This window comes from Notechis scutatus, chromosome 2 (assembly GCF_049901735.1).
Source record: "Notechis scutatus isolate UNSWTSFEM ecotype Mainland chromosome 2, rNotScu1.2, whole genome shotgun sequence".
Lineage (NCBI taxonomy): Eukaryota > Metazoa > Chordata > Lepidosauria > Squamata > Elapidae > Notechis > Notechis scutatus.
Genome location: NC_142010.1, coordinates 151,824,925 through 151,851,271, shown reverse-complemented (window position 1 = coordinate 151,851,271; position 26,347 = coordinate 151,824,925). Strand labels below are relative to the sequence as shown.

The 26,347-nt window shown below is 46.3% G+C and overlaps 1 protein-coding gene across 9 annotated transcripts; it reads right to left on the bottom strand.

Annotated features, from left to right (window-relative positions):
- Window positions 1-1,169: 1,169 nt before the first annotated feature.
- On the bottom strand, window positions 1,170-25,820 carry LOC113417736 (semaphorin-3F-like). Of its 9 annotated transcripts, none has more exons than XM_087956810.1 (18): window positions 25,348-25,820; window positions 23,530-23,782; window positions 16,223-16,383; window positions 15,755-15,817; window positions 15,344-15,463; window positions 14,890-14,983; window positions 13,869-13,988; window positions 13,016-13,155; window positions 10,896-11,010; window positions 10,103-10,172; window positions 9,860-10,004; window positions 9,433-9,655; window positions 8,242-8,330; window positions 8,103-8,144; window positions 7,773-7,930; window positions 6,404-6,471; window positions 2,433-2,563; window positions 1,170-2,085 (listed from the first exon to the last, which is right to left on the bottom strand). In XM_087956810.1, exons 2-18 carry the CDS (start codon window positions 23,630-23,632, stop codon window positions 1,612-1,614), a joined length of 2,316 nt encoding a protein of 771 aa, XP_087812936.1. In that variant the 5' UTR covers window positions 23,633-23,782; window positions 25,348-25,820; the 3' UTR covers window positions 1,170-1,611. The 9 variants fall into 9 exon arrangements, with proteins under 9 accessions (XP_087812936.1, XP_087812929.1, XP_087812934.1 ...); XM_087956803.1 differs by having other exon boundaries at window positions 2,433-2,644; window positions 25,348-25,819; XM_087956808.1 differs by having other exon boundaries at window positions 2,433-2,566; window positions 25,348-25,819.
- Between the last annotated feature and the right edge of the window lie 527 nt (window positions 25,821-26,347).

Genomic DNA, 26,347 nt, shown 5'->3' with positions numbered 1-26,347 from the left:
TCTTAATTTTAATATAAAAGTTTGAGCTAAAATGTATGACTTATAAAAAGTGGCATTTTCTGTATATTTGTAGAAAGCATTATTATACTAAAGGTAGTTGAATACACCTTGGGCAAACCGAGGAAGAACTAGCATGGATTCTGTGAGAGAAAAATCTTAGAATTCTGTGTCTCAAATGTGAAATTAGTGATCATCAGAAGATCATTGTGTACTTGAAATTTTCAGATGCTTTTCACAAAAATCTCATACCAAAGCTTATGTTGAATGAGAGGGTGTATCTTCCCATGACTCAATATTTATCTAGGAAAAAATGCAAGTAAGGACATCAAAATACTCTGTTAAATTTAAGAAATGAGGCATAGCAGAAATAAATAGGGAATAGCCAAATTGACACCTAGGTTTAGATTATGCAATCCCAAGCAGCCTGGGAAAGAGCTTCGAAAGAGCTTCCCATCATCACATATTCTAGAATTCATTCCGTGAGTTGTAGTGATAGCCCCACTTCTCCCTCTCATACCCTGACTCCAATGGCTTTTTAAAAATATTACATTCTTCAGGAATAAAGCTGGTAAGACCCATCAACAAAGTAAATGAAATTTAAATGTGTATTACAAGTGGGAGTTGATGGCCCAGAGTATGGCTCAACTGTAGATGAAATTTGGTTTGATCTAATACAGAATCAGTTGCTTCTTATTCTGGAAGAGCTCATAACCTGCAAGGTTTTTAACCATTTCTATTAAAATTATCAGAAAGGGGGAAGGAATCGAGATAAAGGCCTATGTGTTTCTGCCATAAAAATATACTTCCTGAACTAGCATCTGTAATGGATTAAAGCCTCCTGCTTTCTTTTGACTGAAAAGGAGTTGATAGACTGGCATTTGGGCCCACAGTATCACCAAGCCCATATATTCTGTATTTCCTTATTCAGTTAAGGCTGGACAAAAAGAGGAATGGTGTGAGTACTTCCATTGAAGCAAAGGGTTCCGTTAAATACCTGTGGTGTAGGCAGTACTCGGGATAAACCACTAAACTCGTTTTAACATTGCCCTCTTTCGGTTCATGGCAGGGCTTGATTCTGACGAGGCTGGATCTTAAAACTATTTGTAACATTGGGCTCACCGTGCATGGAAATGTTCTTCCTTTCACAAATCCACAACGGCCCTTTTCCATTTTGTTTAGAAAATAAACTGGTATTTTATTTTCTGCTACATGCTTCTGCAGCATAGGGTTAATAAAATGATGGTGTTAATGTTGAAGGAAGCCCCACAGTTTTCCTTCTATGATGTGAGAGGATGGCATAAGATTGGGAATGAATACTGTAAAAAAAAAAAAAGAAAGAATGCCAAAGCCTTTGCAATTAGCACTGGCCAGCTTTCCATTTCAGGAAAGAGCCGGTAAGCCCTGGTCCTAAAAACCCTGGAATTAGCCTGGACACACCGCACCCCACACTTTGTTAGCAATAGTGTTGTCCCCTCAATCTGGAGGAAGCAAAGAGGTTTTTCCCCATCTCTAGATCCACTCAGCTCTTCCAAAAAGAGTCCCCTGGAATGTCATTCTCTCGCGCCAAAGATTAGGTCAAAGCCTCTCCCTGCCCACTGTCTTCCATCCAGCTCAGCTTCGAGGTGGAGTTCGATGCCCTGCCCATGGCCTGGAGCGGTGGTGGTGGTGGCGGTGGTGGTGTGGGCGACGGCGGCTGCTGGTGCTGCCGCTTTGCCAGTGATTGGGACTACTGGTGGTCCAGTTCAGCGAGTGCTGCTGAGCAGCTCTGTCCCAGTTGGACTGCTGTTCAGAACTCCACAGGCTGGGTCCAGTGTGGGCCTGGTGGCCGCTCTGGCTATGCTGGATGTCTTGGGCTCTGTTGAACTGTTGCCAGTAGCTCTCACAGATGCCCAGGGTGGGTGCCTCTTCAGAGGTGATGGCCCCCTCCAGCAAAGCCCGGGGAAGGACATGCAGACGAAGCCGCCGCAGCGTGTGGCGAAAGCGATTCTCGGTGCCTACGCATTGGTAGAGCCCACTGTCGGATGGCATCACTGGGCCTAAAAGCACACCCTGAGGTGTTTGGAGCAATATGCGATCCCGGGGCAACTGGGGAAGGAAAGAGAGTGTGACATAAATTGAAATTACTTTGCTTTTTCAATTCGCATCTTAACACAGCCATTTCACTAGTCAGTGGCCTAGTCTGCATAAGCTGTATGATGTGGTTGGTTTTGATCTAACAAAGCGTATGCGAGTCTGATTACAGGTTTTGTGAATTCGGCAAAGTTTCAGTTGCCAACTTCAACATCCACCATGAGACAGTGACTTTTAGATTTTGTTTTCTTAAAAAGAGTGCCCTCCATATGATCAGATTTTTCCAATCCTCGGTTTCAAATTCCCACAGTATCTGCGCCCGCAGCATAAGGCCACGTGCCGTAATGCTTAGCAGGACTTACCACTTTGCGTTTGGTAGAATCGTCTGTTTGCACAAGCCACTTGATGGTCGCGTGGGGAGATCGGGGTTCACACTCCAGAAACACACTTCCTCCTTCTAGTCCGTACTGAATCTGCTCACTTAATTGCTGTTCTGCTGTGATGGGGGGGCAGGGGGGCCGGGAGGGGAACAGCATTCCTTGAGTTCTGAGACCCCACTGCATTTCAGTAAAGGCTGGAAGTAGACAGTCTGCTAAGCACCAGTCTGGCTTCCAACAAGTTGTTGCTATACAAATATTTAATCTAAGAAACCCAGCAGCTCTCTCCAGATTTCTGCTAAAATGAACACAGTAGGACTGCTCATTTTTTTACTCATTTCTAAAGTACTATGCTATGACAATGTACCACCTATGTTCTTTCAACCTTTACCAGGGAAGAGAGAACAAAATTCAAGGATTTCTCCCACCTTGAACGCAGTAAAAAATAATAATTCAGCATTAGTAGGAAATGGTCCTTGGATGCAGTAGACATTATAAATACCTGTCACCCCCGTGTTGTCCTGGTCAGAGCAAGGACAATCTGGTAGTTGTCCTCTGTAAAAATGTGTGCAAAGCCAAAGCAGGCTGCTGGTTAAACTTTCAAGTACTACAAAGGCAACAAAATAAAAGTTTTTTGCAATACAGCTCTTGCCGGTGTCTGTGCTATCTTGGGCTGATGGGAGTTGAAGTCCAAAACATCTGGAAGATATTAACAATGTAATCTACCCAGGACTGTTTAGAAGCAGGCCCCTTTTCCTTCCCTAGCAGTTTGAAGAGAGCATGTCCACAATTACAGCCTTATAGGAGCATACGGTCTGTTGCTAGACATCTTCCTTTCTGCCTCTTTTTTTTAAAAAATGGTTATTAACGTGATACAGGTTCTACCACACAAAGCAGGATTGCCCAAGTGTGATGGCTTGCATGCACAATGGGGGAACTTGTACAAAAAAAAAGACTATGTTCTCTTTGTGGATCAATAAGACACTTTTTCCATGAATCAGCAGTGCAAGGGAGCAATTACAAGGTGGGAGCAAGGAGTATGTGAGTATGTGGGCAGCAAGTGTGTGTGTGTGTGTGAGGGAAGTTGTATATGCAGAGTGGGTGCAATGGGGCTGGACATGAGAGAGAGAGAAGTGAAACATGAATTATGGGACTGTGACTTTGGATTCAGCCACTGCTGGCTTCAGGAAAGTAGCTCATAAATGCAATCTTGGTTAAGGGAAGAGTTTCTTAAGCCAAGTCACAAAACTATGAGCTCTGTTCAAAACATGATACAATTATAAACTGTATCCAGAAGTGTAGTTTAATAGACGCAGCCCTTTTATTTGCAGAAGTGCTCATAAGTTATCCAAGGAGCCTAAAGAAAGAAGTCATGTGCCTTTTGTTTTAGAATTTTTTATCAATTTCCATGGAAATTAAGTTATCAAAAAATAGGATGGTGGAAACAATGCACTGGTGTTGAGGTCCACTTCATGTTATTTTCTTGGTTGGGCTACAGAAACACCATCTGGAATGTTTCTCAACTTCCTTGGTCTAGATAAGCATCTGAAAGAGGTCACCCTGAAGTCAGCAGAAGCTACACTCGATGCTCCACGGAGAGAGAATCACTAGAGCTACTACTAGGTTTTGCACCACAATGCACGGTTCACTTTTCCTTTATAGATTTAGGTAGTCGTCTGACACTTAACTAGCAGAGATGGCTTATATGAAGTCCTCAATTCACTATGCCAATAACCAAGATGATTTACTTTAGAAAGCAAACAAGCAGTTCCCCCAAAAATGATTTCCTTGTATCTGCCTAGCGATAGATACATCCACTACCACCTTCTATGTTGTTGCACAATTTTACTTTTGCAATTAGGGAGAGAAGCAATGCCAACTGAAATACTGAGGTGCTGTATTCAGAAAACCTAAATAGATAAAAACCCAAAACGTGACACAGTTAAAAAGACAAGAAAGCCCCAAAAGCAGTTAAGAAGGTAGATGCAACGGAAAGAAAAATCTGTGAAACAGACATCAATGAAAACGTACAGATCACTTTCCTCAACCTGGTCCCTTCAGACATTATTGTCTGATCTTCTCTTATCTTTGGGGAGACAGTGAACAATCATTACCAAAAGTAACCAAGCTTCACCAAGCAGGAGGAGCCCACTACTTAACATACAAGTGCAGGAAAGCCTTCAGATTATTAATTCCAGTTGTAAATGTCAAGGAGCTGCTATCTATAGCTGTACAAAATCTATGTATCCGGCTCTCAATAAATGTATGAAAATAGCATTTGGGGGGCGGGGGACACAGGAAGAGCTAAATTAAAATGCAGTGCTTTTACTCAGATAAACTTTATTTCCCACTGTACAATTTCGCATCCTTTTCCAATATACGCTTGGCCAATCAGACAAGCTAGTTATCCTTGTTTCCGTTCCAGTAGCCAGCCAACTGCTGTTTCCTCTAGCGTGCCTAGCCATCAGTAGAAGAACAGCAACACCAAAGAATTCCTTATTTCCCAACACTTCCATGCTCCAGAGAGAAAGATGAACAATTTGGAAAGAATCAGGAAACTTGTACAATTTCGCTAGCAATAACTAAATTAATTTTCCGATCTAGTAACTTCCAGATGTGTTGATATTCCAGCCTCCTTTCCTTAAGTTGCGATCACTAAAGCAAGCTAATAATGTGTATTTACATAATATTGCACTAATATCAGCCTGCACTGCTGGTGACACAAGTTAACACAAGCCTTCTCCACCCAACTGTTATTTGTTTTGCGACTCCCTACAAATTATTATCCTGTTCAAAGAAGCCTCAACCCTGCTTTCTCTTTCTAGATTGAAGAATGGGTCTCACAGCTAGCCAACTTCCTAAATGGTCAATTAAATTCTGTTCCTGCCTCAGCATGAGGCTGTCCTCTTAATCATGAATGCTGGAGAATAAGTACAATTTCACGTTATAAATCTCCATTATACTATTTAACGTTCCAGGTACAATCTTTCTTCAACTTTTCAATTTCAGAATTACACGAGTATTGAAATCTTCCTAATCTATAACAGGCAATTGGTGCACCCAGCCAAATATTGCCTACTAAGTGGCAACAACTTTCCACCTTGCATTGCCATGGTAGACCTCATGATATTTCTTAAAGTGAGATATTCCAAGATTCCTTCTGGCATGCAAAACAGGTATATATATTTCCATGGACTAATGGTTGTACAGGTAGTCCTTGGTTAACAACCATTCGTTTTGCAAGGGTTCAAAGTTACAATAGCACTGAACAAGGAAACCCGTGGCTGGTTCTTCAAAGTCACCATTGCAGCCCTCCAGTGGATATGTGATTGCTATTTGCAACCTTCAGTACCAGCTGTAGATGAACGAAGTCAATGGGGATTCACCTAACAGGAATTGCTGGAACTACCACTGTTAGTCAGCGCACTCATAAGATGTTGCACTTTATGACCGTGTCACTCAGCGACAAGAGTTCCCAGTCCCAATTACAGTGGTTAACCAAGGAGTACCTATACTTCTATTCTCCTTCGTTAAAACAACTTTTGCAGATGTGCCCTGCAAAAATCCAGAGGACGTGCAAAGAATGAACATTTTTTAAATCTTTTTTGCTGTTATCTAGTGAACATTTTTGTAACCTGGGTTTGCTGACCTTCTCATTACTCCTCATTTAAGAAGGAAATTTGACGAGTTGCACAGCTCAACCTTACAGCTAAGTTTTCTTTAGACTTTTTATTTCGCTGCCTTCTTTGCAGTGTTTCCTCCAAAAATGCTGACCACTAGAGATCCTAACCCGTGGAAGGGATGTGAGAAAAACGTGCCTTTTCATCCCATATGCCAGTCTGTTTCTCAGGCTGCTAAATTACTTCTGTGTCCATTATTTTTAAAAAACAAACAAACAATATTGGCTGGCAAGTAGAGACTGACGTCCATTCATAGGGAGATCTGGAGAGACTTACCCTTGGCGTTAAATCCACGGCACTGCCTCAGGGGATCGCCATGTTTGATATCCTGGCGACGGCTCCTCCTGGTCAGAGACAAAAGATACACCCTTCATTGCTCACTCTCTTACACAGCAGCTGAGGAAATACGTTGTTCCCAACAAATGTGATGCGATTACTCCCCATATATTTCCTCTTTATGACTTGATGGTAAGTTTCAGAAAAGCAACGCCACCATGCTCTTGTCTTCCAAGCAACTTTTACGCACAATGGTCTTGTTCACAACACTTGCTAACCAAGGAAGGTTAAGAGTTGAGGCAAACAGGAAAACTCGGTGAGGCAATTAATCCAGAGAGGATTGATTTTGGCTCCAAACAGACCTCGGTTTGTTTAGAGCTAAACTAAGTTCCATCAGTAGACCAAATGACCTGAAAATTAACTGCCTCTTTCAATGCCTGTTTCTTCTCCAGGCAAACTTGATCTCAATTAGCATTTCCTTTCCACAGGGGTACACAAGCAATGTTTGCATGGAAAAACAGAACGAGGTAGGGAATGGGGTAAGTGATGCTGCCTTGCTGTTATTAATTGCACCAAATACACACATATACATGCAACTGTAATTTGTGACTGCTGGGAGAATCTAGAAAATCCAAGATTTCCTCTGCTGCCAGCTCATGAAGGAACCCACCTAAGTACAGTAGAATTTTATCTGGGAAAAAAATAATAAAATATATCCTGATTGGCCTGGGGGAGCCTGACTTTTGGGTTACCCTGTGTATGTATGTATGTGTGTGTTTACATAGAGATACAGATTTATAAATATGTAGAGATACAGTATATAAATACACACACACAAACACACTTTTTCTATTTCAGTCAAAAGAAAAAAGAAAAAGAACTCAAGCAGTTCTTCAATTTTCTGGGCTCAACCTTCTCTTTTAGTAGACGGATTCCAAATTCTGTTGTCTTGAGCCAACTCAATTTTTCTTGCCATGTGTACAAACCTGCCTTGACTCATGTCTCTGTTTATCTGTGCATGACTTAAAGTCTGTCTCATGATTATTCTGTAAGGTTAACCCTCTGCTTGTCTGCTAAGTGACTCTGATTTCTGTTCTCGTCAGGCAGTGCAATAGGGCATGCATCTCGGTGAAAATATGAAGCTAGATCAGGCGGAACCGCTAAAATCCAGGCCAAGGAGTCAGGATTGGTCCTGCCACATGCTGCTTCTCACAGGCAATTGACTGGATAGAAGGGCTCGTTTTGCTCCCTCCTCCATTCAACATGATTCTGGCTCTTTTACTGAGATGAGACACACACACAGAATTCTGGCCCTGGTTGGCTTTGCTTCCAAACTCTGCAACGTGCATTAGCAATTTTGGAAACTGACCTTTTGGCTGTGTGACTGTAGCGGGCACAACGTTGCCCATCCCATGCGCAGTAGGGGTCCCGGGCCAGACAGCAATCAGCACAGGCTTCACCATACTCCCGGCATCGGTGGAGGGTCAACTGGGAAACGCCCATGTCAGAGGAGACATAGAGCTGTTGCTACAAAAAGAGGAGAGTGGGATAAACCTGTGGCTTTTGGTACTCAACAACTGTTCCCAGATCCCTTTGCCTCTGATGAACTGAAGGCATTCTTCCTTCCCCCAACTCTTATATAGTAATTATTTGTGCCTTGTTTAATTCCTTGCGATATATATCCTGAACAACCACCTACTCGTTTTGAGGATATCCACAGCGTCTTCACTGGAGCTGGTACCTATGAGGAGACAATAGAGAGGGGGGAAACCTTGAGAAGAGCAAAAATGGCGAACATAACAAGGGGAAGTCAGCACTGGGCTTGTCTATTTGCTCACCCTGAACACCTCAACTTCCTCCAGAGTCAGTTCTTCCAGTATCCCTTGTTCCTTGGGCAACACAATCACCTTTTGCACTGTACCTTGGTCTGGAGGGAGAAAATAGGAGCATTCATCAGACAATGATTATGCTGCTCAGTGAAGGGCATATGACAGATCTATTTCTGAGGAGAATTAAGACAGCGCTGTTTACCTTCAAAACCCACTCCTGTGTGGGAATGGAAAGCTGTCAATTTGCCAGTGAAAGCCCCCCCCTCTCTAAATAGCAATGATCTGAAATGGGGAGGGGGCAAAGGAACATGGAGACTATTTTACAGTGGGCTCCCCTTCTATGAAATTCTGTTCCCTTGAAACCTGTAAATAAGAGTTTGCTTTGAAACCCTTTCTTGCCCCAATTTATTTTTGAAGATTTTGAGCAAAAAGTAATTTATCTCAGACGTGAATTCAGTGTTTATTCTATACTTGAAGCACTTAATAGTCTATTTAGCCATAGTGCCTGGAATATTATCCCCAACACTTGTTCAGAAGTTCCTTTGCTCCTGCCAAAAACCTCATTAAACGCCCCATCCATCTTGCAGAGGCGGCCTCCTTCTCCCGGGCAAATTCCAATGCTTTGCTCTCTATGATTTTAGAAAAGACATTGCAACAATTCTCCTCCACAGGATACCCTTTGCCCCTGTCCTTGGTTCTCACGTTCTGTTGTATCCTATCAAGTTGGATACCTGAATTTAATTCTCTACCTCCTACCCAAATTATGATAATTTGGGTAAGGAAAACGTATGTTGTTTTCTACAATTTGTCAACTGATTTTTTTTTTTTTTACAAAACTTACCTAGTTCCACTTAGTTACCATAATGAGCTTGGTGGTTTGACTACAACCTGCTAATGTAGAAGCCAACCCTGTCATAGCTGTTGGAATAACTTTCACTGTCTGGTCAATTAGTAATTTTTAATTGGGCGTTTTCTTTTATTCTGATCTTGGGTGAACTGAATCTGGGTATATATTTGTTGGTCTGGTTGTAATTACTTTCTATTATTGTTCTCGTCATTATTATTTAGAATCAAAACGTAATTTAGATTGCAAGTCTTTTTGCCTTTTAGAATGAGAAACTAAAAAGTAGCAAAACTAAAAAGTAGAAACTAAAAAGTGAGAGCTGGTCCCCGGGTGGAATTGCAAAGTGCTGGACATACCTGTGCCAAGGAAGAGGACCTCGTAGCGCCCATCCACGGCATCCACCAGGTCCACAGCCAAGGTGGTGAAGCTGTAGGGGACATTGGTCCTCACCAGGAGGGGACGGCGCTGGAGGGGATAGACTGCATGGAACATCAAGGGATGGGCCCGCACGAAGGTTACCAGCTCATCAGAAAACTCACGTGTGGAGCGAAGGCCTGGGGTGAAGGTTCCTCCCGGGCACTAAAAAAAAAAAAAAAGGAAAAAAACGATCCCATAAACTCATAACTGGAGAAAAATGAAAGAATTAGGATTCAGTTTTCTTTTCCTGCTTGCTTTGCTCAGAATCGGGAGCGAGCCAAGAGGTTACTGGAAGGAGTTTACAGAGCGAGAGGAAACAGGAAATGAAACCTTGAACACTTGGAGAGTAAGATGTTTGAGACTCACGGCTCCAGGACGAGGGTAGGGCACACGTCCTGTGTACGGCCCCCACTGGTAGTTGTGTCCTTCCTTATGGGCAAAGGGCCCGTTGAAGACGGTGCGGATGTCAGCCATGGAATAAACACAGACAGCCGAGCCACGGAACACTGACCTTGGAGGAGAAGAGGCAGAGCCAGAAGGACAGAGGAAGTGAGGCACAGGGTCTCCTGCGCAGGGTCTCCCCAACCCCATCGCATGGGCTTTACTCACCCCAGGGTGGAAAAGACCCCATAGAGCAAGGGATGCTTCTCATCCTGGGTCGGCAAAAGGAAAACATCACCTGGGGGGAAGGAAACAAACCAGTCGAGCACTTCGAAGGAGATGTGTGTGCAAGGTTTGCCCTGCAAAGCTCTGGGACGGCGTTTCACAGCCTTGACAACCTGAATTTGTATGGACTTCAACTCCCAGGGTTCCCCAGTCAGCATGGACAGATCTAGTTCATGCTTTGAGGCTTATCTTCCCCAACTGGCAGTCTTCCAGATGTTTAGGAATTGCAAATGCTCCCAGTTGCCAGCTTGCACGAGAAAGTTATTTTAAGAAACAAATGAAAGAGAAAGATGTTTAAATAAGTGTGTGTGTTGTGTGTTTAATGGCCATTTCACATACTAGATTCAGGGACTGTTTATACAATGGCCAGGGCCAACAACACTGCCAAATCCAAACAGGTGCTAGATTACATTGGCTTGAAGTTCAGCATCAACACTTAAGGCAGAAAATACTCTTTAAATGGCCATAATGCTAGATTTCAATGGCTGTTTTTTTGTGTTGGTTTTTTTTGTTTTTTTGGTCACTGCTTAAGCACAGCCCATCTTTAAGCCCTTCAGCTGGAATCTCTCTCCAAACTTTAGGCAGAATTTCTGGCTCACACATCCCTTGAACAACCCAGCCCCGCCTCTTTTATCAAGGCCCAATTTTCCAGGCCTTCACCGCGATCCCTACACCCCAACCCTGTCCCCTCTTGTCCCAAGAACAAAAGCTCTCCCTGTCCAAAAGAAGGGCTCACGCAGCTCGTCAAAGAAAGTCTCCACGCCATCCTCTCCAATCACAGAGCACACCAGACGGGCTTTAAGGAATGTCGTCCACTTGTTCAACAAGGAGCGCTGTCCACCATCATCGTTCTGGAAAAAAAATGCAACAGATTTAACTAGGACGATCCCCGTGATTCCACAGATGCATAAACCTTGAGGAAAGACAGATATGGGACCGCTTTTGAGCTGCAAGGGGGTGAAAACAGCTGTTTGCACCTGGGAATTATGTTTCAGCTTGCAGGCTGTGAGCAGCAAAAATTAGGCTGAATCAAGGTACAGGGTAAAAGGATACCTAATAGAACAGCCTACTCCATCCTAAGACCACTAGATGAATGGGATTGCACCTACCATTGACCCAAGCCAGCATGAGTCTGTTTGAGAAAGACTTCTTCCAAGTTTGGGGCAAATCTGAAGGCCTCAACTGAGTGCAATGGGAAGCTTTAACTCTACAGTCAATAGCACTTAGACAGTGCTTTCCAGCCTCTCTAAGTGGTTTACAGAGTCAACCTATTGCCCCCAACAATTTGGGTCCTCATTTTAGCACCCTCAGAAGGATGGAAGGCAGAGTCAGCCTTGAGCCTGTAAGATTTGAACTGTCAAATTGCAGGCAGCCGGCAGAAGTAGCCTGAGTACTGCATTCTAACCACTGTGCCACCACGGCTCAAGAGGTACAATGATGGCATGTGGTCTCCAAAATTTGTGATTCTTCCAACAGCTGTCACCAAATTGCAATGTACAACATGACCAAAGGGGGTGGGATTATTAAAAGACAAGGAATCACCATTTTATAAATATTCACTAAAATAAATTTAAATATAATTGAATTGAAACGTATGTTATTAAATCAAATTTAGTTTTAATCCTGGCCCCACCTGACTTTCTACATATGGTTGCTGGCATGCTAAAGGCTGAATTCTTTTGGCTGGAACAACTGCTCACCCTTGATCTGAAATCTCCAGATTAAATACTTTTTTTTTTTTTTTTTGCAACTTCCCACCACGGAGAGCCATGCCAAGATAATAATGGGACTCTGGGGAAGATCTCATTTCCCTCTTCTAATTGTGGACCTGGGCCTCCCCCAGCGCCAAACAAGCTATTCGGCTGTGCAGTAGCATTTCAGCCCTCCACACTGCCTGCACTCCTGAGAACTCACCCTAAATTGCAACGCAGCAGCTGTCCCCTCACCACCCGGTAGGGTTGCACTGACCATCCTTCCATTTGCTGGGAAAATTTAAAATCTACCAGGGATGATTCTTAAGGAAACACCCCAGTAGATTGTGTTCATGATTGTGTATCCCCCAGAGAGCAGAAGGGATACATGCCCGCTTACCATCTACGCAGTGGTGGGATTCAAATAATTTAACAACCGGTTCTCTGCCCTGACGATTTCTTCCAACAACCAGTTCACCAAACGGCTCAGAAAGTTAACAACTTGGTTCTCCTGAACTGGTGCGAACTGGCTGAATCCCACCACTGCATCTATGCTGCCTGTAGGGTATGTATGTACTCTGCAACAGGAAAGGGACAATATTGCTTGTATTTCTTTGTGTCTTTCCCTTGCCCTCAACACGTTTTCATCTACCACCCCCAAGGGCCACTCCGTTTGCTTCGTCTTCTCTGTTCAGTTGCAGTTGTAAGGCTGGCTCTTTTCACCCTTTATTTTTCCTTCTCCAAAGTTGATCGCTACTTTGCCAAATCTTATGGGTGGGGTGGGGTGGGGTGGGGAGTCCTTATCATGCGACCCTTTTTATGTCTCACAGAAGACTTTAGCATTCCTGTCCCGTCAACATTTGCCAATCTTGTTTGCTCTTAAAGATCCAGCGTGGCACCTTCAAGAGGGAGGCTTACAAGCGGTGGGCAATTCTTCTTAAGAGTGGAAGTCAAGCTTGGTTTGACTCCCGAGTCAAACCTTTCATTCCCTTGGATGCTTTTGTAGGATCTCTAAGTAGAACGTAAGAGATCACGAGCAAAGCACACACCTCCAGCAGGAGCTCCCGGTGGCCTCACCCTTCTGCTCAGTCCGCCTTGCCCAACCCTGCTCCCCCCACACACACCCCCCACACACATAGCAAAGATGAAATCCCACTCTGCTCACCAGGCACACCCGTCCCACCCGAGCGAGTACGGCAGGCCCCACGGCACCCTCCAGTGCTTTTTCACGGAAAAAGAAGTAGAGCTTGTCATCATTGTGGTCGGAGCTGTCAGGAATGACGTGGGCTTGGAGGAAAATGGGGTCTGGGGAAGGGGGAAAGAGATGCCATTGCATGGGTCCACCACCAGATGGAGACTGCAAACACTCTAGTTTAGCCTGAAGCAAACTTTTGGGAAGAGATGCTGCCATAAAGCAAGTCCAAAGTATAAGGTCCCTCTCCTTAGTAGGCACAGTTCCTCTGCAGGTCCCTGTCTACTCCTGCGCCTTGGGGTGCTTTTGTCTGCAGACCAACCAACAGAGGCCTTTTAGAGACTACAATAGAATGAAGGAGAGAAAAATAAAGTCTGCTGACTTTGGCTCTTTGGCAGAGGCGTTTCATTGGCTGCAGGCTCTGTTAGTGGACGCAGCACCCAGAAGCCATGTCTTGCAGTCAACAGAGTACAATTTTTAATTGGACAGGAGCAGCTTCACATCAATGGGGGAGCAATCGTATGAAGTTGCTTCCAACACAACATGGTTCCCCTGCTCCTGCCAACATTTGGATTGCCAGTCAAACTCCAAGAACAGCCCTTGCCCTGGCAAAGGCTACTGTACTATTTTTTTCTGGGTGACTGGCAAGTCCTGGCACTATCCTGATGCCATCCTCCTCCCTCCCACCCCCCCCACCTCCCGCTGCATAAGATATTCACGCTATAAGAATTCATTCTTCTATGTGTTCTCCGTCACGGTCTCTTTATCTCATCATTCAGTCCAATTTCCCCCTTGGTTTTTCTCTAGATGGTGTTTGGCCTCCTACCGTAGAGCCACCGGGAATCATGCTGCTCTGTACGTACAGCTGGGCGTGGTCCCATGGTCCGGAACAAGGCAGCATCGGTGCCCATGAAATCCACGTGAACTCCAGCATACAGCGTGTTATCTGGAGGGGGTGGGTCAGGAAGAAGAGGAACAATGGAACATCATTGGGAGTAATCATGTGCAGGCATAATCAGGGGAACTCTGTAAGATATGGAGTCTTGAGAACATTAAAATACAGGGAGGTGCCTTAGGCTTTGTCAATCAAATCTACTCAACAGCATGGATGGCCTTGAGGGTGGGGTAGGGAAATGATCAAGTAGGCTTGGGTGTGTTGATGCCATTTGCACCAAGGCCACAATTTATGCCTAAGATATTGTGACATCAGGACGTATTGGTGCATTTCAGCTATGTCATCATCACAGGAATGGTATCGTTGGAGCATCGGTAAAGCTCATGATAGATGCTGCCGCCGCTGCTGCTGCCTACAGACACGATCTTGCCAGGGTGTCAGACAATGGTACTTCTCAGCTCTGCTCCCTCCAATCCTTTCAAATGAAATGCCAGGGATGAATATGAGACCTCAGCCATCCCAAGCATTTCTGTGCAATTAACGAAAGCTTCTCTCGCAAAGACCTTTCCCAAGTACTTTGTTCCCCTCCAGTCAGCTGTTTACTTCCTGCAGCCCTGATAACAAACCAAAAGCCACAAAGATCAGATAGGAGCTATAGATAGCAGGGTTGTGCGGCAATTCAGATTCAAAGGAAACCTGCAATTAAAAAGAGCACATGGACACACGGACGGACACACACTCACACAGCACATGTCAGCAACTGCTTAAACCAATCACCATTTTTTTTGTGGGATCATATGACAGCTATGGAGCACGGCCATGCCACCCAGGAAGAAGCAGCTTGGGTTTAACAGCTACAACACAGTCTCCGCATGGTACCTATACAGCAGCACAGTTATTCTTTGTATCTTAGCAATACTTCATCCAACTCAACTCACTCAAAGCTACTTACTGATAAGCACAGCCATGCTGGACTGCCGGGGGTCGTAAGGACATTTCCCCTTGCCTGGTTCCAGTGAATGAGGCACTATGCGAAACAGGTATTCCTGTGGAGAAGAAAACAGGGAAAGGACAACAGGAACATCATCCCGAAAGCCTACTTTGATTTCAAGTCATATAGAAATGAAGTCACTTTCAGGGTAAGTGTTCCAGTCCCTGCTTCCAAATTCTGTCTTTGCCCTGCCCTCTTTTCTCGACTGTCCCTTCATAGAAGTGACCTCATATCAAGGCAGACCACCAGCCAGCTGAGTTAATTCCTATTCTGCTCTGATTATCTTCCTCAAAGTTCCCCAAAGGTGCCGCAGACTGAGCATAGAGAGAGAGAGAGATGCCCTTCTATCGCTAAGATACTCTATGGTTCTTTTCCAGCAGGAAGACATTGTTGGGTCGTGGGTCCGTTTTCTTACTTCAGAGCGCCAACCACGATTGATAAGGATGCAGACTGGATGATAAGCCCCCGTTCCGCAGGCATAGAGATGAGTACGGTTCAAAGGCTCCATCAGCCGTATGTAGTTGAAACATTCACCCTACAGGACAAGAAGAAGGAAAACATGAGCTGGAAGATACAAGGAGTTGCCAGGCAGGCGTTCATACAGTCTCCATCTTCCCAGGAATACATAGATTAAGGATCCTGGATTGTATAGAATAAAAAAAAAACCTAGCAACTGAGACAAAACCAAAAGTAACTATTTTCCTTCCAAAGATGCAAGAAATTGGATAGCTTTTGGACACTCAAAACCGAACGTATTTTCAGTCCACAGATGCATTGAAGCCAAGCCAATAAACGCACTAGGTACAGGGTAACCATTGCCACTTACTCTCTGCCCTTTCCCTGCCAAGCGACACTCGTTCTCCTGGTTTGGTAATGCTGGCCAATGGATCTGAAGAAATAAAGAGAGAGAGAAATAAAGAGAGAGAGAAAGAAGGGTCATCTTGAGATGCCGCTCCTTTTGGTTTATTGCTTCTCCAACTCCTCTTACAGTTGGCCTTTCTTAGTTTGAGCTACAACCCAATGAATCCTGTCCATCTTTCAAGATATGTAAGTGGGATATACCTATCCCACTGCCTTGTTTACTCTATTGCATCTGTCAACCCAACCCAAGGCAGTTAGCAACCACTGCAGAAAAACGTTGGGCCTGATGAACATGAGAGGTCTTTCTTGCTCTCTGAGCTTGGTTGTTTTCTTGTAGATGTTTTATTACCCAAATTAAGTAACATCATCAATGCTAACATGATCGACATTCTGAACTGATCCAGAGGGATTTCCCACCCACCCCCCGACTTACAATCAGTGGCTCCTTGTTGATGTTGTGAAGATCCAAGGCCACCAGAAAATCTCGTGCCCCCAGATAGAGACGTTCCTGGTCTTGGTCCACCAATAAGATGCGATAATCACTGGTGTTAAAGTTGAAGCTGAAAGGGCGAGCAGTGCGGGTCTCTAACAATTCTGTGGAGGGAGAGCCTCAGAGTCAAGGACCAGCCTCATTGCCGCCTACTTCTCAGGAGTAGGACACCATTTACACACTGACAAAAAGACAGGTCAGGCTTGCGCCTAAATACATTTTTAGGAATCTTTATGTAAAGCAGGGGTCTCCAAACTTGGCAACTTTAAGACTTGTGGACTTTGGTCCACAAGTCTTAAAGTTGCCAAGTTCGGAGACCTCTGATGTAAAGCGAACTTTGGTTATCTTACTAGAGTGGGGAAAGCTATAACTTGATAACTCATTCAATATGCTGCCTGGAGATTCAACACCGATGGGAAATTCTATGGTCTTCACTTCTCCTTACTCTTCCCACCTACGACTATTTTCATCTGAGCAAGGTCCCCCCCAAAAGGTCCCCTACTTTCTTAGAGATATCTGGCCCCTTGGCCATCTTTCTGGAAGAGGACAGTCCTATGTGATGAATTTGCCCTAGCCCACTGTCCACCTGACCATACAAAAGACAAGAACCCAGAATCCTAATCTGCCTTTTTTTTTTTACCCTTTGCCCCCCCCTCCCCCGCTCTCCTTGCACACAGAAAGGGCAGCAACTGGATCATGTTGACCCACGTGATGGGTGGGGTGGGCTGGCTTGGGCTGAGCTCAAGGGGTATTTTGGTCTCTTGAAGTGGCAAAGGCGGAGCCAACGTGGGTGTGGGGGGGTGTTCAGCGGCTGGTACAGCAAAGAGTCTAAATCCCCCAGCAATCCCCTAGCCACATTCCATGGGCACAGATCAGAGAGCGATGGGGTGAACTTCCCACCTGTGGCGACCTTGGGGATGAGGCCAGAGGACACCAGCCAGGCCCAGTTATGCTCTGTAGTCAAGTCTAGGCAAGAATGCAGAGATCAGGGACCAAAATTGGCCTAATCCCTCTAGGCAAGTGGGCTAAAGCCAAGAAGAAAAGCAGATTTCCAGGAGGTTGAAGAGGAACAGATGCAGGGGAGAGATGAGTCTGGGGAGATGAGGAATTGAAATTGAATTAAAGAAACAACCAAGCCGAGAGCAGAATTGCAGGAATCTGACCAATCTGTCCTCTCTCTGTCCAGTTCAGATGACATCTCCCATCTCTTCTCTGGAAGCTGGGAAGGAACTCTGGAAACCTGATGGAATTCCCCAGGCATTAACACATGGCAGGTGGGAGACTATCATGCTTGCCCCAAGAAATAATGGCAATATGCCCAGGGTTAGACTGTATCATGTATACTACCCAGTTTTGATATACAGTGCCCATTATATAACACTGGGGGTATATAGTAGCGGCATTAATCTCTTCTAAGACAACCTAACAATGTTAGATTATCAGGTATTCTTGACTGTGATGGAGAACATCAAAGCAGAACCTCTTGAAAGCATCTTGCCAATGCCTCATCCTCCTGTATCCATTTATCACCAACGGAATGCTGATAATGAGGATAGAGGTTTATTGGACATCAGATGAAGACGGTCTCACTCCCCTAATGGACTTCTCTGGGACAAAATAAATAATTCAGGTGCAATTGCTGTACCATCAGGATTGTGTGGGTGGAAATCATTGGTGGCACAGGGAAAACAATCCGTTCACAAGATTTTCATGGAGGCCATCTGGAATTGGCGGAGCGGTGGCTCAGCGGTTAATACACTGGATTTGTTGGCTGGAAAGCCGGCAGTCCAGGTTTGCGACCTGAGCTTCGCGCTATGGAGCGAGCTCCCTTTACTTGCCTCAGCTCCTGCCAACCTAGCAGTTTGAAAACATGCCAACGTGAGTAGATAAATAGGTATCACTTCAGTGGGAAGGTAACAACGTTCCATGATATCACGCTGACCACATGACTGCAGAAACGTCTTCAGACAATGCTGGCTCACAAAGATGAGCACAGTCCCTAAAGTCGTCTATGACTAGTGGAGTAAAATCCACAGAGGCCCCTTCACCATTTTTTTTTAACCACCTGGAATTTCCATACCCAGAAGAAGTCCATTCTGTTGCAGACAAGGAAGCCTTTAGGTAGGAGTCTGCCTTGGCAGAAATGGAGCCCTTGGGTCCCACAAACCCCTTATTGTTCGATTTCATAGGCCCGCTGCACTTGGGAAAAAGGAGGGATGGCCTTTGGAGGAGCAAGCAAGAAATCAGGAAACATTTGTGAAAACCCAAATAAAATTTTTACAAAAAAAAAAAAAAAGAAATCAGGAAACATTAGAATCATCTGTCATCTTGCAGGCAGACTAAAGCAGGCTGCAGCCTGCCAAAACAGTCAATGGGAAATATGTGTCTAGGAAGTGCAACTGGTCAGCACGTTGTTGGTCTTTGGCACGATGACTGAAGCTCTTTGGGCTTAATAATGGATCTTTTTTAGCCTTAGCTCCACCACCACCCTTATGAAATATGCCAAGCAAGTTGAATTCTGCTCAGATCACTCATTACTTCTGCAATCACAGAACTGTGATTTGTATTTCTGTGTTATTTGAAGGGTGAACCATAATGTACGTTAGTCAGGATTAGTTTCTCTATCAAGCAAAATGAAACCCAAAGAAAAAAAGCTCAGGAGGTACATCGATTGGAAATGAAGGAACACTTTAGATGTTCCCTTCTGTAGAGAAGAGACCCAGGTTGCCTAACCTCCTAAGCTTAAAAAGGTGCCTTCTGCTATGAGAGAGATGCCGTCCCATCACTCATTCTGAAGTCAGATTCAGCAATTTTTTTTTTAATTTATGTAGCTGGTACAAGAGGGTGCCACTTTATATCCTGGGTCGCCCTGCTAGAGCTTTCAGTAGGGGAAGCAGAGTTAGTTATCATATAATGGCACTTCCTACAATAACCCAGTAAAAGAAATCAGGATTATTATCCTTTATATTGCAGAGAGGACATGGGTGGGCAGGATTTTTGGCCACCTGATATGGACCTCCCCTGGCTAGTGCCATTCTCCAGAAATGGAGCAGAATGGCAGCTGAGGGTGCTTCCAACACTGGAAATGGATAGCATTTTCTTTTTCTTTCTTTCTTTCTTTGAAAAAGTTTTATCGATTAAATTGTTGAAACCATTGGATGTGGTGTGATCGCCCTGACAATCCTGTTTGTCATACATAATATTATGGCATAGAATACATATTTTATGTAGATTTATACATTGATACAATATTTTCTGTTTCTAATCATCTATTCTGCCAACCCTACTTTCTTTTGGTTCTAGATCCTTCCTTTTTTCCCACCATTGATAGAATTTATTCCATACTTTATAGTATTCTGTCTCATCTTTAGGAAATGGATAGCATTTTCCATTGCACCAAAAGGGTAGCGGGATTGCTCAGGAGCGAGCCTGGGGCAGCTGTATGCCCCATCACCAGCTCAACTCTCTAATAGTCCTTTCCCTCTCTTACCTGTAACCCAGCATTGGCCTTGGTCTGTATAAGGGCAGGTCCAACCTGCCTACATAAAGAGCCAAAGCCGAGAGAAAATAGCTGGCTAAAGCTGAGTTTTTGGCAAGAGTGAGGTTCAACGAGAAAACAATTCATTTCCATGAATGAAGGCAAATATAAGTGTCCCAGGATAATATTGCACGATCCAATCTGTGTCAGACACCGGAACCTGAGGTTTAATCTTCCGATCTTTCGGATTTGTGCTGGAGCCTATTCTCAGGGAACTTCTCTCTCGCCAGAATGTGTGCTTTGGGCTATTCTCTGCATAATATTTATGTGGTGCCTGTTTGTGTGTGGCTTTTTGAGTTGTTGATTGGCGTGTGGATGGCCGGAAGACTAAACTTCTGGTGACCCACAACTGGCCATCAATACCCTAATGAACAACTAAAAAGCCCCACACAACCAGGCACCATATCAATACTAGGCGCAACACAAATTCTACTCAAAGCACACATTCTGGTGAGAGAGAGGTTTCCAGCACCAGTCCAAAAGCTTGGAACCTCTGGTCCCAGTGACCGACCCAGATTGGATCCTGCATAATTCATTCTGTTCGCCATTTGTCTTTCACCCGTTTCATAGAATGAACAGGCAGAATTATTTTGTGTGGCAAACCTTGGAACAAGATAGACTATTGAGTTATAACCAGCCACGCTCAAAAACTTTAATATACTGTGATAATCAAAGGGCCTGTCTTAGCAGGAGCATCTCCTTACAGAGTCCACTTAATCCAAATATGCTGCCAGACCTTGCTTAAACCATAGCGGGCACAATCATCGGGACGCGCTGTTGTACTTGCCGCCACCATCCCCAAAACCCAGAATAACCAACATGACTTGAGCTATGGACTCTGGTGGAAAACCTCCCATGGAAGACACCTGCCTCCCCAGAGTGCTCCCAAGGTGGACTCAGGCTGATCAGGTTTCTCACCAGAAACCCTCCTGCCAGAGGTGGCACACAACCTGCCCAGTTCCATGGGAGGAAGACCCAAGTCCCCCCTGACCCCTTCACTAGTTGCACATGATATCCCTTACGGTCCATGTATGTATGTCCACGAGCCTAAGCAAGCACACAGAGTGGGGTGCGTATCTCTTTATCCATTCGGGCACATGCGCGTGTACAGAGAAACCAGAGTGATGTCTGGAGCTTTGCCTTTTATAGCCAAGGCTGCTGCCGCCCAAAGGAATGAATTGTCCTTTGGCCAAGGCTCTCGCTGTTTCTTTATGCACCCCCTCCCCTCCCTTTCACATGTACACATGAGCTACATTTTCATAGTTGAAGGAAAGGACGGCAAAGCAACTACAGTGAGAACGGCAGCAGGGTATCTATAGCAGGGAACGTGGCATGCACAGCCTAGCCGTTAAGCTCCTCTCCAAGCCAAGCTCCCTCTCTTTTCCCCTGCCCCACAATGTGCTTTAGGAAGGGGAATCCATCCACGTTCTAGTCCCTTCTCTGTATGGCATGCTGGGTATTTTAAGCTCTTCTGGGAAATCCTTTCCCCCAGTGGCTGGCAAGTAATTAGATGCCGGAATCCCCAAGAACAGAGGGGAGTGTAGGGGAACCCAGCAAGGTCACTGGGCATTTTTTGGGGGGTGGGGGGGAAGAATGCTTGCCGAAGCAGGCAGACGGACCCACAGATGACGGTATGATGTGCCTACACAGCAGTAACTTGTACACCCCTTGTACAAAAATACTCTCCGCAGCAAAAACACAATCCATCCAGACAATGATTAGCAGTACAGAAACAAGCAAGAGGGTGACTCTGTGTGTTGACAGCCACAAATTGATGCATCCATCATGCACAGACAAGCTGCTTTGATTGGCTGCCTTGGGTCCCACATGGCTAAACTATCCTTAAAGTGGTTCTGCACATATAACACTCACCAGCACCCTAGAGTGTTTTAAACCATAAAGCCACTGAGAAAATCTATAATCTACAGTTAGCCTTTTTTTTTTTTTTAAAGGTACAACTGGCCATCTCAGGTCAGAAATCTGAGAATATGGGATCTTGAAATTATACGCCCTTTGCATTTTGCTGATGCAAAACTTGCTGCTCTTCAGAATGTATAGACGCAGTGGTTTGAAACAAGGCTGGGTACTGTTAACGCCTGTATCTGTTTTGATTAGGTCCAACATAAGACGACCACAGGAACCCGTGGCCATTGCCATAAATAATATTAAAATTTTAAAAAGAAGAGATTTGACGCATGAAACTAGATCTGCTGCCTTGCTAAAAATGACTGCAAACTTTCTCTTTGACAACAAGATCCACACACACACACCATGTAGCAGCTGACTCACAGAAAAGAAATTATTCTGCAAATCTCCAAGGTGTTTGGTTTGACACTAGAGGTGGAAGGAATTCTTGGCAAAAAGAAGCAGGTTATTGGTTTCAGCCAAACAAAGCCATTACAGTCAACATTTGCTGTCCCTCCAGAATCCAATTGTACTGTAGGTTTTTTTTTTTTTTTTAAGATAACAGCAGACTTCTCACTTTCCTCTAAACTGTTGTTGGGAGCTTACCTGGGGATTATCTCTTTTTATCCTCATAGTCTGTCAATGAATCAGTTAGGCTGAGACTGATTTAGTATTAAAGTAACATTTTCTTGCCTTCCTGGACCTCCCCAATCAAAGCTAGGAATACAGCTGATTACTTTGGGCACCAGTATCAATAAGCTGAGCAGTGATACGATGCAGGAATAATTCCTTTCCCCATGATAAGAATCCATTCCTGGGAGAGCCAAAATGTTTACTCAAGTTATCAGAGTGCATAGTTAAAATGATTGGTGAGCCAGTCATTGTGTTTTCATAATCGCCCCTTTTAGCACTAAACAGCAGTTAGACAATCTTCTCAAAAAGTATCTTTAGTTCAATTTGAATGGGTGACTACAAGGAAATCTCAAGGTTGGCAGCAGCAAACCAGTTCCACACTGTTGCCAAGAAAACCACGACCAAATTATCAGGAGTTGTCATCTTGAGAAAGACCATGGTTTACTTTAACAATGTTATTTAGTTGTTAAAGAAGTATTCTTCCTGCTTTCCTTTCTCACAGTAAAACCTTGGAACTTGTTACAATTTCCTCATTTCCAATAGGAAGGAAGGGAGGGAGGAAGGAAACCTAGATTTTCTCCGGACTTCCTGAAAAACGCACTCTCTACCACGTACCAGTCTAATTTAGGAACAGTCTTTTAAGCTTAGTCCAACCAATCTAAGGATAATTCCTTGTAATAAAAACTCATAGTCATATACAGCAGATTCATTATTGGTCCTTGAAAGACTATTTTCGTCTAATTTATTTTCTTAATTTGTGTTTTTTATCCCTTCAGAGAATCTGCTGCCATTAAATCCGTTATCTAGGCTAACAGGCTGGGTGACTAACGGTAGGCATATAAGTCTTTAAGAAACAAAGAGAAGAACCCCAAAATCAGAAGGTTGTACTTTTCCCCACAAATCAATTTTATTAGTCTGAAAAGGGGCTACCAGCTACTTTCCTGATTTTTGAATATCACCAGGCTCTCTTCCCACAAACAGAAAAAAAGCTCTCTATTCTGTCAAGAGTTTTGCAATGGATTGCCATGCCTCACCCTTGTCCACCCCAGTGCCCCCTTGCAGCTTTCTCCCTTCTCCCAATACTGGCATGCCCACCCAGGAGAGGAGGCGCCACCGGAAGGCAAAAATACAGTCTTACCCGGGACTCACCTGAACGACTTTAAGCTTCTCTTACCTTTGTAGGTGAGATAAACCCGAGGCGCTCCGGTCTGGCTGCTGTGACCCAAACAGCAGCAGAACAACAGCCCCAAAAGGAGCAGCGTTGCCCAGGGCACCATGGCGGGGTCAATCCTCGAAGCAGAGAAAGGGTGGTGATGATGATGATGATGATGCCCAGCTGGACCTGGGTTCGAACGACGGAGGATGTTGGAGGCAGAGGCGCCGCGTCGCTGCAAGGGAGCGTTGGACGGGCCCGGGCCTAGAGGGCGCTGTGCGGAAGTAACCAAGATCAAAGTTCCCTTCCTCGCCCGTCCCACCGGGCCCCGGGCCAAGCAGCTGTAACCCGAGTGCCGGCCCGCGGCTGATGGGCACTTCAAAGGCTCGCTCGCTCTCCCGGCCAGCTCCGGTAGATTTCTCTCTCCCCCCCCACCCCCCTCCCCGCCCTTCTTGCAGGCTAACAGACCTTTGAAGTTGGGGCTAGAGAATGGGAGATCCAAGAGAGGTTCCTCTTCTTCCACACACCCCAAAGAAAAAAGAAAGAAAAAAAAAGAGGGGGGAGAGAAGCAGACTACCTTACCGGGCTCCGCCTGCATCGCTAAGAGCCCCCAACTCCCTTGGAAAGAGCGACCCCTGCCGGGGTCCGACGCGCAGGCGCTCCAATATAGGGAGAGAAGCCGAGCGGGGAGGATCCTTTCATCTTGGGACGGCCCCCTTCATTCTGGAGAGGGCACTGAGGTTCGAGCTGCCATTCTGGACGCAGGCTTGGGCTTCGCCGTGGCCTCCTGACGCCATCACTCTCAGTACAAGGGACGCAGGAACGGCAGCAATCCCTCCCCGCACCCCAGCCGGGCTATAATCTTCCCCATGCCACAGAACAGGTGCCCGGGGACAATGCCAGCAGCAAGTCCATCCTGCACCAGCCCAGCTCCGGGATTCGGTGCCAACAGGGCCCGTCGAGGGCTTTTGATCTGCCTGCCAACCCCGCTTACCAACCCTCCCCCACACCCCACTCTGCCCCCTCCCCGTCCCGAAGCGGGTGCCTGCATGCGTTAATGTGTGAGTTTTCTGCGCGCTCCGTCCTGTCCTGTCCGCGACGTGCTGCGACCTGCCTCTCCCATACCTGAGCCAGGTGCAGCGGAGGAAGCAGCGCAGGCTGGGACTTGGAGTCGATTGCCCTCCACCCTCAGGCCCCCGTCGATTGCCCTCCATCCTCAGGCGCTTGGAAGACGCGTCCGCCTGCCCCGCCAAAAACCTTCGCCAAACTCTCACTTCGGGTCGGCGGGCGGGCGGGCGGGCGCTTTCCTCAGCCTGGCAGGATGAGCACAAAAGCCGAGCTCCGCGCCCCCCTCCCCGCCCCCGAGGGCGACTGCAGCGGCCTTGCTCGCCTTTTCCCATCCCAGGCAAGCTAAGATGCTTGGCGAGATTTCAAGGGAGCCAGGGACTCGCCTGCCTCTGCTCCGCAGCTGGCTGCATCTCCGCCAAAGTTGCCGGCTATCCCCGAGGCAGGTTTTCCACACACACACCCCACCCCACCCCTCCCCGTCCGGAGAGAAGCGCTTCCCTGAAGTCTCGCCAGGCGTCTTGCCGGCTCGCCGCGAAGAGAAGCGAAGCCCAAACGGCTTCCGCCGTGGCACCGCCGGCGGTTTCAAGAAAGCGCCCGGGCATATCGAGGATAGGCTGAGTCCACAGGCAAAAACCGTGGGGAAGGAGGGAGTGGGGGGAGGAGGAGAAGAGGGGAGGGCGCGCGGGGCAGAATAAGGTAGCAAAAATCACCGCGGAGGAAACGAGCTGAAGTCCGACGGCTTAAGAGGACGGGAGCAAAGTGGTCCCTTACCCCGCGGTAGCTCTCCGCTCCGAGATCGACTCCTCGGGTTTAGTTCCAGTCAGCTCTTCTGTGCCCGGGGGAAGAAGAAAAAAAAAGCTTCTCCGGGATGTAGTTCTAACCCAGCGGGACAAGCGGCTTTGAGGAGGGAGGGACATGTCTCCTCACACACAACCCCCCACACACACACCCGGATTTTATACCTCTGCGAAAGGACTCGTGGCGCAGGGTTTTCCTTTGCGCTCGGGGCTTCCCTGGAGCAGAGAAGCAACACCCTGCCTCCCCGAGGGGCTGGGGCGGCTTAAACCCCTTCGCGGGGCGGCTCCTCCTAAAGCCAGAGGGGCTGTAGGTTGGGGTGGGGGCGAGCCCCTCTCTCTCTCCCACCAGGATCTAAGGGCAGGAAACGAGGACCAGGAGGCGAACGGGGGACATTGCTGAGGAGATTGAACCAGGACTCCTCCATCAGCTTTCACGCCTCCTTTCTCTTCCCGTTGCTGCTTGTGGCTGCTATATAGCCAACTCGTAGAGCTGGGCCGGGCGCCTTTTCACCTGAGGCGTAGTGGTGGGAAGCGGCCGAGGAAGGAGGAACTGGTTGTCACCACCACCTTTCGATCCAGGAAAGCCCGGGGGCGGGGGGCTTTCTCTTTAGAGCAGGGGTGTCCAACCGTGGCACTTTAAGCCTGGAGGACTTCAACTCCCAGAATTCCCAGCCAGCTTTGCTGGCTGGGAATTCTGGGAGTTGAAGTCCTCCAGGCTTAAAGTGCCACGGTTGGACACCCCTGCTTTAGAGCTATATGCAAGTTGTTAGCCGCATCGTTGACTCTCCCCAGCAAGGAGGGGAGGGGGCCAGAAACAGGGCCGAGCCTGGCAAGGAGCACGAGAAGCGGGGCGGGGGAGAGATCAGGTGCTGGTGGATCGCAAGGAAAGGCGCTTTGACAGGTCCTGGGAAGCAGCAAGCGAGGTGACTTTTAGGGGCAAGGCAAGGGCCTCCATCTTTTCCTTCCCGGTACTG

What these genes read in the sequence shown, in the direction of transcription:
- LOC113417736 (XM_087956803.1), bottom strand. Translation starts at nt 23,632, where the DNA reads ATGGTGCCCTGGGCAACGCTGCTCCTTTTGGGGCTGTTGTTCTGCTGC. An exon ending in CAGCATGGCTGTGCTTATCA is followed by an intron (nt 13,989 to 14,889) that starts GTAAGTAGCTTT and finishes CACCCCCTCCAG; the next exon opens with ATAACACGCTGTATGCTGGA. An exon ending in TGATTCCCGGTGGCTCTACG is followed by an intron (nt 13,156 to 13,868) that starts GTAGGAGGCCAA and finishes CCCCTTCCCCAG; the next exon opens with ACCCCATTTTCCTCCAAGCC.